Source organism: Podarcis melisellensis (assembly GCF_964234715.1).
Source record: "Podarcis melisellensis genome assembly, chromosome: 16".
NCBI lineage: Eukaryota > Metazoa > Chordata > Lepidosauria > Squamata > Lacertidae > Podarcis > Podarcis melisellensis.
Genome location: NC_138533.1, coordinates 12,769,827 through 12,783,816, shown reverse-complemented (window position 1 = coordinate 12,783,816; position 13,990 = coordinate 12,769,827). Strand labels below are relative to the sequence as shown.

At 44.2% G+C, this 13,990-nt stretch overlaps 1 protein-coding gene across 1 annotated transcript in view; it reads left to right on the top strand.

Moving 5' to 3' along the window:
- The first annotated feature begins 91 nt into the window (after positions 1-91).
- The window catches only part of NAA40 (N-alpha-acetyltransferase 40, NatD catalytic subunit), a 21,860-nt gene continuing 7,961 nt past the window's right edge, over positions 92-13,990 (top strand). Inside the window, exons 1-5 of the mRNA XM_081891986.1 lie at positions 92-246; positions 3,965-4,060; positions 5,386-5,438; positions 5,666-5,761; positions 6,429-6,587. Of these exons, the coding sequence (XP_081748112.1) occupies positions 241-246; positions 3,965-4,060; positions 5,386-5,438; positions 5,666-5,761; positions 6,429-6,587 (410 nt within the window). The 5' untranslated portion in view covers positions 92-240. The remainder of the gene's footprint in view (positions 247-3,964; positions 4,061-5,385; positions 5,439-5,665; positions 5,762-6,428; positions 6,588-13,990) is intronic.

Sequence of the window (13,990 nt, the reverse complement as noted above, 5' to 3'; positions counted from 1 at the left end):
TCACTACCCACATTCCGAGCCACGCGTGCGCGGCCACGCCCACCCCCTCTCTCCTTTAGATGCTTCCCACCTCCACGCTGTGCGTCAGGTGCCGTTTGGTTGTCTCTTTCTTCCCCGCCGTTTGGGGCACTGCGCAGGCGCAGTAGGGGAATAACACCCCCCCGCCTCTTATCACATTCGCCCCCCCCGGCTTTACGGATATCTTGAGGAGACTGTAGGGGGCTTGTTGTCGTCATCGCCATGGGAGTGAGTAAGGCCTAGATTCCTCCCGGGGTGGGGGGGGGAGCGGGAAGGGAAGGGGGGGTCAATATTTTTTGGGGGGTGAAATGGGGGGGGCGCTATTCTGTGGGTGGAAAGTTTTGTGTTGGGTAGGGAGAAAAAAAGGGGAAATCCGGAGGAGGGGGGTCAGTGTGGGGGTACCAAAGGAATAATAACGGGGGGGGGGAGCTAGGGGCGTTAATGGGAAGTTTGCTGCTGGAAGAAGTGGGGCAAAGGCTTAGGGATTGGTATTTGAGATATTAAAGTAGTTCATGGAAAAATGAGTGGGGCGGGGGTTCCTACAGGCAGGTTGGTAGTGGTAGGATTAGGAGACTTGGGGAGGGGGACGCCAAGTTTAGAGGAAGGAAAGTAAATGGGGGACACCTGTAGGGGTGTAATAAGGCAACTAAGCAGGGAGAAGTTAGGTTTAATGGGGGGGGGCGAGGATTAAAATAGACGGTGGAAAGTGGGATAAATTGACAGTATTGGTGGTATTAAAGTAATTTGGGAGGGGCAGGAATTAGGGGGGCGCTTTGAGTTAATGGCACCCTAACACAGGCTGGGGGGTAAATCAGGGAGGGAAAGACTGGCTTGGAGAGGTGAAAGCAAGTTGGAAAAGCATGTATTATGCAGGGGAATATTTGGAGGAGTGGGGTAGTGGGGAGAAAGGAAAGTTTGATGTGGGCAGGAAAATGAAAAAGTAAGAGGGAAATCCAGGGTGCAGCAGAGAGGAGGAGGAGACAGGGGGGTGTTAAGATGATGATGGGATGTGAAGGCGTGGGGTCAGGTTGTGGGGTTTTGAAATGGAAAGATATAAGGGGAGATAAAAAGTTTTGTATTGGAAGGAGGTGTGAATGGGGTTAGGGCTGTGGTGGATGGGTGTGTTTTAGGCCACTTTCTCAACCTGGTGCCTTCCAACTGTTTTGGATTACAACACCCATCAGACATGCTGGCTTGACTGATAGCACCTGAGAGTCCAAAACAGAGGGGGAAGACTGGTTTGAAGTAGGGTTTAGGATGGGGGGCAGAGATATGTGGCCTTGGTGGGTTCAATTTACAGGGTGGAAGTAATGGATAACCGCAGAACTGAAAAGGTTAAATATTTGTAAGGTTAGGATCAATTGTCATGGGCAGAAATATTTGGGATGGAAGAACAATAGTGGGGGTTGTCAGGCAGTTCAGCCCTATGACAATGCCCACATTCTTTTAAATCACATTTACTTTTTATTTGAAGAGGTTTTTATGTTTAAAGCAGAACAAATAATTAAAGACTTGTGTTTTGTTAACATACATCATTCTCCATGGAGATCTGAAGAGAGCGCCCATGCTTATAAAAAGGGTTTCCTTTTTAACCCAGTTCAGTCCTCACACCTTTGCGTACTTCTAAAATCTAGATGGCATTGGAGGTGCTTCAAGTTAGCAAATTGAAGCAGCTTTGACATTTGTTTGCCTTGCTGATAGGAATGGTTTTTCTTTCCCTTTCTATAACTGGATGATCCTAGGTGTCTGGAACTCAGGGGTAGGGTGGGCTATATGTTAACCCATGAAGCATCAGTATGATTTTTAGAAATCTAAATCAGTTTTTTAGATGCCAAGTGTTGGCAGGTGTACTTTGTCATTGTGGGAGAAGCTGCAGTTATTGGAATTCTCCTAGCCTGCTCAGCCCTTAAAGGTACAAGCACCTTCTCTCAAAACGTGTCATAGGTCAAGCTTGTCAGTCACCACTTGCCTGTTTCCCAGGGGTGCGCAAGAACTGCCTTCAGACAGCTTGACACAAACACTTCCATAAACTGGAAGAAGCCTATTTACCTTTCTTGCTGTAGATGTGCCACAAATAACATTTAACAATATGTCATTCACATACTTAGACTGCAAGGCAGAAGCAGGCAAAGAAGGGTTCATAAAATTATCTCTTCCAAGCAAGCTAAAGAACCCCATCTTCCAACATAACAGAGTAGCACCTGCAAGGAAAAAATATATATTTATTGCAGGTGCATGCCTGTTCAGGCCAGGAGATACACACCACCTATCCTTTTTTATTGTTTTGGAAGTTGCTTCAGGTCTTCCTTGTGCCAGGAAGATGCAGACACAGCATTCTGCTCCCATCTGCTGGCAGTCTTCCTGCCCCACATTCTCCCTGCTCCGACTGAACTAGCTTCCCAGCCAATTTCACGTAGGGGGTGGGGGGAGAAGGATGTCCTTGCTTGAACTTTAGCAAGGGTGGAAGGGTTGCATTGAGGTTAGGCACATGTTTTTTGGCTCAGAACCTCTGGTATTCACTGACTCACCAGCCTGGCAAAACTTAACAACACTTCGTAAGTGAGTGTTTCTTTTTCTCCCTTTTTTCATAAAATGGTGATTGTATCCAGTGTTAGTCCTATTTAGAGTAGACCTATTAAAATTAATGAATATAAGGTAAGTCATGTTTGTTAACTTCAATGGATCTATTCTGAGCTGGACTAGCACTGGACACAACTTGGTATTTCCAAGTCAGATATGAACTGGCTCTTGGGACTGTAGGTGGAAAAACGAATGTAGGATAGAAAGCCGTTTCTCTAGGAAGCCTGGGTCCTGTCTCTTTAGCACAAAGGTAGGCTGCATGCACTCTAGGTTTTGCTTAGCTACAACTCCCATCATCTCTGACCGCTGGCTATCCTAGTTGGGGCTGATGGAAGTTCTATTTCAAAACCTCTAGAAGGTACCCCACTGGCTACACTTCTTCTAGGATTTGATATTCCCTGTTGCTCTCAAAGCCTGCATCATAACCTCCTTACACTCACCCACACCCTGGACAGGAAAAATCGTGATATGAGAGGAGAAATGTAACAAATGAAAAAACCCTCTGTCACCCATGAGCTGCAAGTTCTTAGCATTTCCCTGTGTTCCCTAGCACTGCTCTTGCCAAAAGGGTGCTTTTGTTTGTTTGTGTGTGTGTCTGTATTTAAACCTGCAAGCTTTAATTGGCTGAAGTGGTCAATTAATCCACAAGGTTTAGTTGAAGCAGTGAGGGGCAATATTAATCAGTGGAGCTGCAAATTTGAGAGTAAGCTCCCCGTTTTTATTTTGCTTTGTTGCTCTACTAGAAATAGCTTTCGCTGTTTGGCAGCATTTGGTTTGGCATAATCCTTAGGTTGCAAGTGTTTCATAGAACATAGGAGCCGAGGTAGCTGCCTTAAACTGAGCCAGGCCATTCTGCCTGTCTCACTTAGTATTGTCTGCACCAGGAGTTCTCAAACTGGTCCACGAGCTTCATTTAGGTGGTCTGTGGATTTGTAGTCAATGACAGAAACCACATGTGCATTGTGTTACATATTCACATTGCTTTGTAATAGTATTTCAATAGCTTTTTATATCTTGCATTGTTTTACACTTCGGATTCTGTGGAATACAATAAAACAATATATAAGAAATAAAAGAAGCAGTTAAAAATACACTGATGCTGTATGATTTTTTTTTTGTATTTTTATTGCCACCAATAAAGTTGGGAACCACTGCTCTATACTGACTGACAGTGTGGCTCTAGGATTACAGGCAGGAGTCTCTCCCAGCCCTGGAGAGCAGATGCTGGGAGATACCTGGAGATGCTGTGGAGTGAACTTTCGTAGTCCATGTAGGGGAAGCCACGCTTAAGGCTATATACTGAGTACAACTCGGCTGCATTTACATGTTGTGCCTTGTTCTAACATCTCAGCCCTTCTTCTTTCAGAGGAAATCAAGTAAAGGCAAGGAGAAGAAACAGAAACGACTGGAGGAGCGAGCAGCAAGGGATGCCATCTGTGCCAAGGTGGAAGCTGCAAATAAAGTGAGCTTTGTTTTCTCTTTCCCCTCGACATGGAGACTGAGCCTGGTATAGTGGCAGTAGAGCAGCAGTGCCCTCCAGATAGTTTGGACTGCAGCTACCATCTTGCTTGACCATTGGTAATGCTGGCCAGGGCTGATGGGAGTTGTCCAAAACATTAGGAGTCCACCAGTTGGGGAAGTCTGGATTCAAAGGTTAGATTCGGGTTAAAGAGACCCAGGTTCAAATTTCCACTTGGTTGTGGAAGTTCCCTCAGTGGCCTGGACTCAGTTTGCTTGTTTCTGTGCAGCACTAGCCAGTTAACACTGTCTGTCACTGCTGCCAAGATGTTGCTGCTGAATGTCAGAGACCACTCATTATAACTTATCCCAGTGTTTCCCAAACGTTTTTGGGCAACGGCACACCTGTTTACTGAAAAAAAATCTCGCGGCACACCACCATTAAAGCCCCGCCCCGTGACGTCAGCGCGCAGCGTCACGCCGGGAGGGACGCACAAAAGTGAAAGTTTTTTCCCTCCCCCTTGCTGGGGAACCTCCAAGCTTTGGGGGTGGGAGGAGGCAGCAGAGCGAGGGACTGAGGGACGGCGGCAACTGAGGCGGCGGCGGCTGAGGCAGAGCTGGGAAGGGGGTTTCCAGGGGACACGGCAGCTCCTCGAAAGGCTTCTCTCAGCTGCGCTCAATCCGCCTCGGAGAGGATTTCCCCTCCGGTCCCATGCGTTCGTTTGGGGCATCGCTCCGGCTGCTCCCTCTCCCGCCGCGCAGGAGCGATGCCTCTCTCTGGCTCTCCCTCCGCGCAGGCTGAGGGAGGGAGGGAGGGGCGCGTGTGACCCGTCTCTGCTGGGAGACCAAACCCAGCGAGGCAGAGTCGCGCGGAGGCGCCCAGGCAGCGCTGCCGGCTGCGAGGAGGAGCGCCAGGCAGCAGCAGGAGGCGCGGCCTCTCCTCGTCGCCGCCGCCCCGCCTCTCGCCGCCCGACTCGCCCGCCTCCCTCCAGGCATCTCGCGGCACACGAGGCAACGTCTCACGGCACACTCGTGTGCCGCGGAACACCGGTTGGGAAACACTGACTTATCCGCTGTTTGCTGATCCAAAATTTCTTGGACAGTATATGCAAATAAACAGAAAGAAGTGGTTTAAACCCCCCCAACTCTAAACACTTTCTCTCCTCCCCACTTGGAATTTATAGTGGGCTAAAAGCGAGAGAGAGAGAGCACTTTTCCCAAAGTGAACACTTTAAATGTTAAAAGCCCCTGAAAAAGTATCTCTTTGCTTGACTGCACTGCAGACATCTATCTCTTCCTATCTTTAGGATACTCTCTTTCTTTCCATAGTTGGGAGACCCCTTAGAAGCCTTCCCAGTGTTCAAGAAATATGACAGAAATGGGTGAGTAGAAGTTCTCTGCTTGTTGAGGCTAGAGGGATTTGAACCCAGGTCTTCTTGGTCAAAGCCTTAGCACAGGCTTTGAGACTGTGGGGGGGGGGGAAAGCCATGAAACGCTGCTGCTCTGTCTGGTATTGCATGCTTCTTGCTCCTGGTACTCAGCTACAAAGTGGACTTCTATTTATGTATATTGAAACCTAATGGCTTCAGTTTCCTTTCTCTCTTTGCAGGTTAAATGTCTCCATTGACTGCAAACGAGTTTCCAGCTTGGACCCGATCACACTCGACTGGGCTTTTGAACTAACCAAAACAAACATGCAGACCTTGTAAGGCCCAAGGGGGACACTCGGGGGTAGTGGGTGGCGGTGGGGAGCAATTGCCAGCTGTAGTGGGGATGTGCAAGAGCAGGGGGGATGACTCCCTTTCTTCCCCGTCCCCCAAAAGTCGTATCTCCGCTAAAAAAAAAAGGCATTGTGCTCCAGATATTAGAGAGCTACTGCAGGTCAGAATAGGCAATCCTGTGGTAGATGCATCAAGGGCTTGACTCAGTATTCTGTGTTTCAGAGATTCCCAACAGAGGCTGCTGTTTTGTTAGTAAGGATGAACAGTTTTTCCACAACTTTTTCTCTGTAAGGGATTCGAGGAAGGAAGAAAGTAGAACGGATTGCAGAACCTATCAGGCAATTGCGTTGCTAGCTGTCACAAAGATCTTGCAATTGTCTTGCAAACCAGCTTCTTGCCCCCTCTGATGGCTAATAGAGTTGGGTCCGCTTTGCAGAGTTTGTTAGGTAGCCATCCAGAGGTGCTGCTCAAAGCCCAGGTGGAGAAGGGGAACGGGTCCCGAATGTGCTCCGGTACCCAAGAGATTCCCTCCCTCTCCTAGGCAGCAATGCAGGCTGCTTCTTATGGTGAGTACTATCTCCAGGTGGCTGAGCTCTCCCCTAAGGAGAGGGTGTGAAGCGATTGGTTTTTATGCTCTCTTCCTCTCCGCAGGTATGAGCAGAGCGAGTGGGGCTGGAAAGACCGGGAGAAACGAGATGAGATGTCAGATGACCGTGCTTGGTACCTAATTGCTCTGGATGACGGCTCCCTTCCCGTGGCTTTCTCACACTTCCGCTTTGATGTGGAGTGCGGGGACGAGGTCCTCTATTGGTACGTCTCCTGCTTGGCACGTTCATATTTATTTTCAGAATCTGCCCTCAGATTCTGCACTTGGGGAGGGCCAGGTGGATCTTAGCAGAGTGGAAGGATGCACACAAGTCAAACCTGCTACAGAATTTTGCAGGGTACAGGAAGGGGGATGTGGGAAGTGGAAGCTTATTGATATCCTGTATCAGCCCAGCTATATAATTGGGGACAGAAAGCTTCCTTTATTGTGTAAATCACTGCTGTTTCGATAACTGACACACAAAATGTAAGAATGGATTTAGACACTAGGAGGGAATATATTGTTTAGTTATTACTGCTTCCTTGCTCCCATTAGTGAGATCAGCACAGTACCATCCTTTGCAGCTTAAACTTGGAAGCTAAGACAAGATTGATTTAACTTCTTGAAACAATAATCCAGAATGCTTTAAGGTGGGCTGTATTTTCCCTGGAATTACCTACCCTTTTGCCCCCTCTTAAAATAACAATCACACACACATTGTTTTGTGAAGAAATGAATGTAGTAATTAGTTACATAATCTAGGTTTTGAATCATCAGTGACAGTAGCAAGATCATCAGCAAAACTACCATCTGAGTTACAAAAGCACAAAATGTAAGTTCGAAAATGGTGAGTTCAGAGTGCAGAGTTCAGACATGTATGTGTGGCCAGCTTGGAAGCATAATGAAGAAAGAGGAGTCTGCCCTAAGGAGGAAGGAAGTACATAGTGTTACAGCTTCCTGTCAAAGGCAGACAAAGGAAGAAATCTCACAGAGTTTTCTGTAGCAAATTTTACAGGAAAGCCCTGTGAGCCTCAGCTCCTTCACGTTCCCATCTGGCAAAGCACAAATTGTTGGGTTGACTGCAGTAATGTCCCACACAAAAAAAGTTAAAGTGTGGAGTGCTCTTGTTCAGTGTGCAGGCCAGCCATGCCCTCTTTCAGGTTCCTTTCCATTCTGCACCCATCCATCCAACATTCCTATGTTCCTTGGCTACTCGATCCTCATTCAGCTGTTTGGGGATTTATTCATTTTAGTCTCTTAAACTTGTCCCTAAAGACTCCTAAAAAAACCTTGGGTTTCCCTGAGGATGCTGATAACTCCAAGCTTGATATATACCATCCTTCTCCATGCTGCTTCCCTTTAGATGTTGTTGGACTACAGCTCCTATCACCCTACATCACTTGTCACACTGGTTGGGCCTAGTGAGAGTTGGAGAGAGAGAGAAAGTTTATTAAATTTGTGAGGTCCATGCCTTTACACAAAATACCATAAAACATTATTAAAAGATAAACAATAAAATTATAAAAATAAGCTAAAATTCAAGCCATGCTGTCCCAGCAAGGAAACTACCCAAAAAAACCCCACCATTCAGGAAAGAAGATACAGCAACAGGTTAGGAGAGCAATGGGAGGGACCTCACCTTTTCTTTTTTCTTTTTAAATATTTTTATTAGTTTTTACACATATTAATGACAATACAAGACAAACACAAACATCAAAAAACAAACAACAAAAATTGACTTCCCCATGCCTTCCCTTCGCCACATCCTTGTTTTACCATTTTTCGAGCAACTCATCAATCAGTCTTTAGTTAAGTCCCTTTTGAATTTCCTTAAAGTTTAAGATTTACAGCTGTAGTTCTTTGTTTCCTACCCCTTAACATCTTATCAGTCCACAATTTTACAGTAATTTTTTAGATATGTTTTAAATTTCCCCCAGTCCTCTTCCACTGTCTCTTTCCTCTGGTCACGGATTCTGCCGGTCATCTCTGCCAGTCCCATATATTCCATCACCTTCGATTGCCATTCTTCCAGAGTAGGTAATTCTTGCATCTTCCAATACTTTGCCAACAGGATTCTTGCTGCCGTGGTTGCATACATAAAGAATGTCTTATCCTTCTTTGATACCAATTGGCCGACCATGCCCAAGAGAAAAGCCTCCGGTTTCTTTACAAATGTCCACTTAAGGGCTTTCTTAATTTCATTATAGATCATTTCCCAGTAGGCCTTAATCTTTGGGCAGGTCCACCAAAGATGGTAAAAGGTACCTTCAGCCTCATTACATTTCCAACATTTGTTATTGGGCAGATGGTAAATCTTTGCAAGTTTGACTGGGGTCATGTACCACCTATAGATCATTTTCATTATATTCTCTTTCAGGGCATTACATGCCGTAAATTTAACACCGGTGGTCCATAACTGTTCCCAGTCGTCAAACATAATGTCATGACCAATATCCTGTGCCCATTTGATCATAGCTGATTTCACTGTTTCATCCTGTGTATTCCATTTCAGCAGCAAATTATACATTTTAGATAAGTTTTTAGTATTGGATTCTAACAGTTCTGTTTCTAACTTTGACCTCTCCTTCTGAAAACCAAGTTTCCTGTCCTGCTTAAACATCTCATTTATCTGACGGTAGTGTAACCAGTCTCGAACTTTATGCTTTAGCTTCTCAAAACTTTGTAGCTTCGGTCTTTCGCCATCATATTCTAAAATTTCACAATACTTAGGCCAATTAGAGTCCATGTTAATTTTTTTCACTGCTTTCGCTTCCATTGGTGACAACCACCTAGGGGTTTTACTTTCCAATAAATCCTTATATCTATTCCAAACATTATACAATGCTTTCCTGACAATATGGTTCTTAAAACTTTTATACACCTTTACCTTGTCATACCACAAATATGCATGCCAACCAAAACTATTGTCATATCCTTCCAGATCAAGAATGTCTGTGTCTTCAAGAAGTAGCCATTGCTTCAACCAGCAGAAGGCTGCTGATTCATAATAAAGTCTTAAGTCTGGCAGGGCAAAGCCCCCTCTATCTTTTGCATCGGTTAAGATCTTAAATTTTATTCTGGGCTTTTTGCCCTGCCAGACAAATTTAGATATATCTTTCTGCCACCTCTTGAAACAGTCCATTTTGTCTAGAATTTGTAACGTCTGAAATAAAAACAACATTCTTGGCAATACATTCATCTTGATAACAGCAATTCGGCCTAACAAGGAAAGTTTCAGCCTAGACCATATGTCTAAATCTTTCTTAACTTCTGTCCAACATTTTTCATAGTTGTCTTTAAATAGGTTCACATTTTTTGATGTCAGATTTACCCCCAGGTACTTAACCTTTTTTTCTATTTCCAGCCCAGTTTCACTTTGAAACCTATCTTTCTCCTCTTTTGTTAGATTTTTTTCCAGCACCTTTGTTTTCTGTTTGTTCAATTTAAATCCTGCGACCTGGCCGAATATCTCCATTAATTCTAAAACTCTTTTGGTACTAGCTTCTGGCTGTTGCAAAGTTAGCACTAAATCATCTGCAAATGCCCTTAACTTATATTGTTTGGATCCAACCTGTATTCCTTTTACCAGCTGGTCCTTCCTAATCATGTTTAATAAAACCTCCAGGACCGATATAAACAGTAAAGGGGATATAGGGCATCCCTGTCGTGTACCTTTCTCTATTGGTATCTCATCCATTACCACATTGTTCACAATTAATTTCGCTCTTTGTTCAGAATATATTGCACCTATACCGTTTTCAAACCCTTGGCCTACCCCCATCCCATGGAGATTCTTCTTCATAAATTTCCAGGAAATGTTGTCAAAGGCCTTCTCCGCGTCCACAAAGATCAGAACTGCCTTCCTATTTATGTCCACCTCTAGCATCTCCAAAATGTCTATAATGTTCCTCACATTTTCTGACATATGTCTCCCTGGGAGAAAGCCTGTTTGGTTCTTATGAATCTCCTCCATCAAAACTCTCTTAAATCTTTTTGCTAAAACATCTGCAAAAATTTTATAATCCACATTCAAGAGTGATATAGGGCGGTAGTTTTTAACTTGATGTTTCTCAGTTTCTGTCTTCGGTATAAGTGAGATAAATGCGTCTTTCCACGATTCAGGAGCCTTTTTCCCCTCTAATATCTCGTTGCATACTTCCTTCAATGGCTGTATTAGCCATTCTTTAAGATCTTTGTAGTATTTTGCAGTCAAACCATCTGGTCCTGGTGATTTCCCCAATTTCGTATTCTGGATGGCACCCTCTATTTCTTGTTCTGTAATTTTTTCATTCAAAATCCTTTTATTTTGTTCTGAAATCTTTGATAGTCCATATTTTTTAACAAATTCTTCTATTTCTTGTTCATTTGTAGGCCCTTGTGCGTAGAGTTTTTTGAAGAAACTTTGAAAACAGTTGCTTATTTCATTTGGTTTGTTGATAATTTTCCCATCTATTTCCAGGGATGTCACCGTATTTAACTTTTGCCTCTTTTTCAGTTGCCATGACAGCAGTTTCCCACATTTATCTGCCGATTCAAATGTCCTTTGTCTCATTTGCTTTATCTTCCATTCTATTTCCTGATTCATCAATTCCATGTATTGCGTCTGATGGTACTTTATTTCTCTTAAAATCTCATGAGACTTCGGCTTAGATCTCAGTTTCTTTTCTCCTTCCTTTATCTGGTTCAAAATCTTTTCCTTCTTCTCATTTTGTTTCTTCCTTTTTATAGAATTTTGCTGAATTAGGAATCCACGCATCACGGCCTTACTTGCGTCCCATACTATTCTTTTTTCCACCTCAGTTCTCAAGTTTATCTCAAAGTAATCCTTCAATATTTTTTGGGCCTTATGATAAATTTCTTCATCTCTGAATAGGGTGTCATTCATTCTCCATCTGAAGGTTCCAGCCGTTGTTAATTTCATTTCCATCTTGACTGCATTATGGTCGGAGCAGGTTTTTGTGCAGATTTCTGTTTTTTTCACTCTTGGTGCCAGACTGCTAGAAATCCAAATTTGATCAATTCTAGTCCAGGTCATTTTTGCTTCCGAGAAGAAGGTTCCCTCTCTTTCCAGAGGGTTCCTAGTTCTCCAGATGTCGATCAAGTCCATGGTGTCAGTGAGTTCGAAAAAGGTCTTTGGTAGTCTCCCATCCTTGGATATTACTTGTCTTTGTGCCTTGTCCATGTTTGTGGAGACAACTCCGTTAAAATCTCCCATCATTATAATTTTAAAGTCCATAAAGTCCATTAAGGTCTCATGCAACTTCTTGAAGAACTCTGCCTTCCCCTCATTGGGTGCATAAACTCCAACAATTAAGATCTTTTCTCCTTGAATTTGAATTTCTACTGCCAGGTATCTTCCTTCCTCATCTTTAAAGATCATTTTTGGTTCCCACTTTTCCTTGGCATAAATCACCACCCCTCTTTTCTTGACTTTGTCTGAGGAAACAAATTCCAGACCTAATCTCTTATTTATCAAAAGTTTCCTGTGTATCCTGGCAATATGGGTTTCTTGCAAGCAAATTATATCTAGCTGTTCTTTCTTTAGTATGTGGAAAACTTGGTCTCTTTTTCGGGGATGGTTTAGACCATTGCAGTTCCAACTCAGAAGTTGCAGAGACATTTTTGTTATTGGGTATTTTTCCCACCCACTGCTCCAAGTTCTTGTTCCTCGTCAGTCGGTGCTGGGTTCAATCCAAACGATAGGTTTGTAATATCCAGTGTCTCCCTCTCTGCAGTTCCTTTCTGAAAGTCCTCAAGGTTTCTCTCCAAAAAGTGTTCTTTGTCTTGAATTGTTTTTATTTTGATTTTTTCCCCTTTGAAGTTGAAGGATAACCCTTGTGGGAATTCCCACCTGAATTGGATGTTGTTTTGTTTTAATAAGTCGACTAGGTCTTTAAATTGTGTTCTGACCTCCAAAAAGTATCTAGGAATATCCTTGAAGATCTGTATTTGGGAATTTTTGATAACCAATGCCCTCTGGAAATGTAGGTTCAATATTTTATCTCTTTCTTCCTTGGATCTGAGAGTTATTAAGCAATCCCTTGGCTTCTTACCTTGCTTTCTGCCAATCCGGAAGGCTGTAGTTATTGTAAAGTCCTCTTCCTCTTCCCCCAACTCTTCACCCCAAAATTCTTGGAACTTGTCTGTAAGGAATTCCCCGAGCTTGTCCTCCTCCTCCTCAGGTACCAGTCTCAATTTCAAATTCTTGCCTTTCCTCTCCAATTCCATGAGGGCCAGGGCTTCATCATGCTCATGTACCTTCTTTGCAATAGGAACAAATTTCCCTTTGGTTTCCTCAGCCGTGGTCCTCGCGCTTTCGGCTATTTTCCTCGTCTCTGTACTTTCCTGAATTAAACGATTTATAGAGTCTGTATTAGTCGATATTATTGTCGTGTTCAAATCCAATCTTGTTGTCAATTCAGTCAGTTTCTTGGAGTTCTCTGTAGATTGCCTAGTAAGTGATTCTAAAGATTCATTTATCCTGAGTAGAGCCTGTGTCATAGAATCCATTGATACCGTTGTTGTTCTTTCCTGTGTTGCTGTTGCTCCTGTCAAGGAGCCTCTTTTCTTTTGAGCCTGAGCCTGTTTTGCTTTGGATCTTGTTGATATTTCATCCAGTGGGCCGCTCATATCTCAAGGTCGTTCCCACAGGAACAGTTGCAGTTGGAAAATCCCACTGTTTCTACCTCAATGCAGCAGTCTCTCTTTTAAGCCTCTAGAGGGAGTACATTGTATCCAGTACGAAGACAAAGAAACAGGGAAAGAAATAGCCATGCAAAGTTCCAAAAGCGAAAGTCCAAGTAAAAACCCTACTTTGTAGCAATTTAAAAAGTTGCGGTTTTTGTCCACTAAAGCCCTGTTATTTTATATCAGATAAATCTTACTTTGTATCCTCAGTCAAATTTGACAGCTCACTTCAGGCGCTCACTGCTCCGGCAGCCTGGCCAGAGGTATCGGCAGTGGAAGGTTTCCCGTTCAAAACTCCTTTCTTATGCAGATAAAATTAAGTCAAATTTCTTCCCCCCCTCTCCTGCTCATTGGGGGGGGAGGTCCTCTTCCGATGTCAGGTTTAACAGAGTTAAAGAGCATAAAAACGTCCCTTTTAAGCACAGCTTACTCTTTTCGTTGCTCAGTCAATCATGCAGTTCCGGGGGGCAGACTTCCTTAATTTTTGCCTCTCCCGTTTTCAGCCAAATCTTCTTAAATTTTAAAGTCCCGTTCCCTTTATTTGCTGTTCTTACTCACGGGTGTTGTTTCCAATCGGTAGTTTCAGGAAGGAATCGGCGCTCTCCGTCAATGGCGACGCGGCTTCGCTCCGTGAGCTGGGTTGCGATCCTCAGCACCGCGCTCACACCCGATGCCGCTCCGGAGCCTTTAAAAAGGCTCTTTCGCGATACCGGGGGGCGCAAAGGTGCCCACCGAATCTCCTTGTTCACAGGCTTCAGCGCCTGTGATTTTAGGGGTCCCCCGCTCGCCGTAGCGGGTCAGACCCGAACTCACGGAGCAGTCCTGCTTCGGAGCTCGAAGCAAGGACCGCCATTAACGCTGGCGCCGACCGGAAGTCCGGGACCTCACCTTTTCATCCAGGAACCATACCCTAGTTTTCATAGCCTTCACCACAAAGACC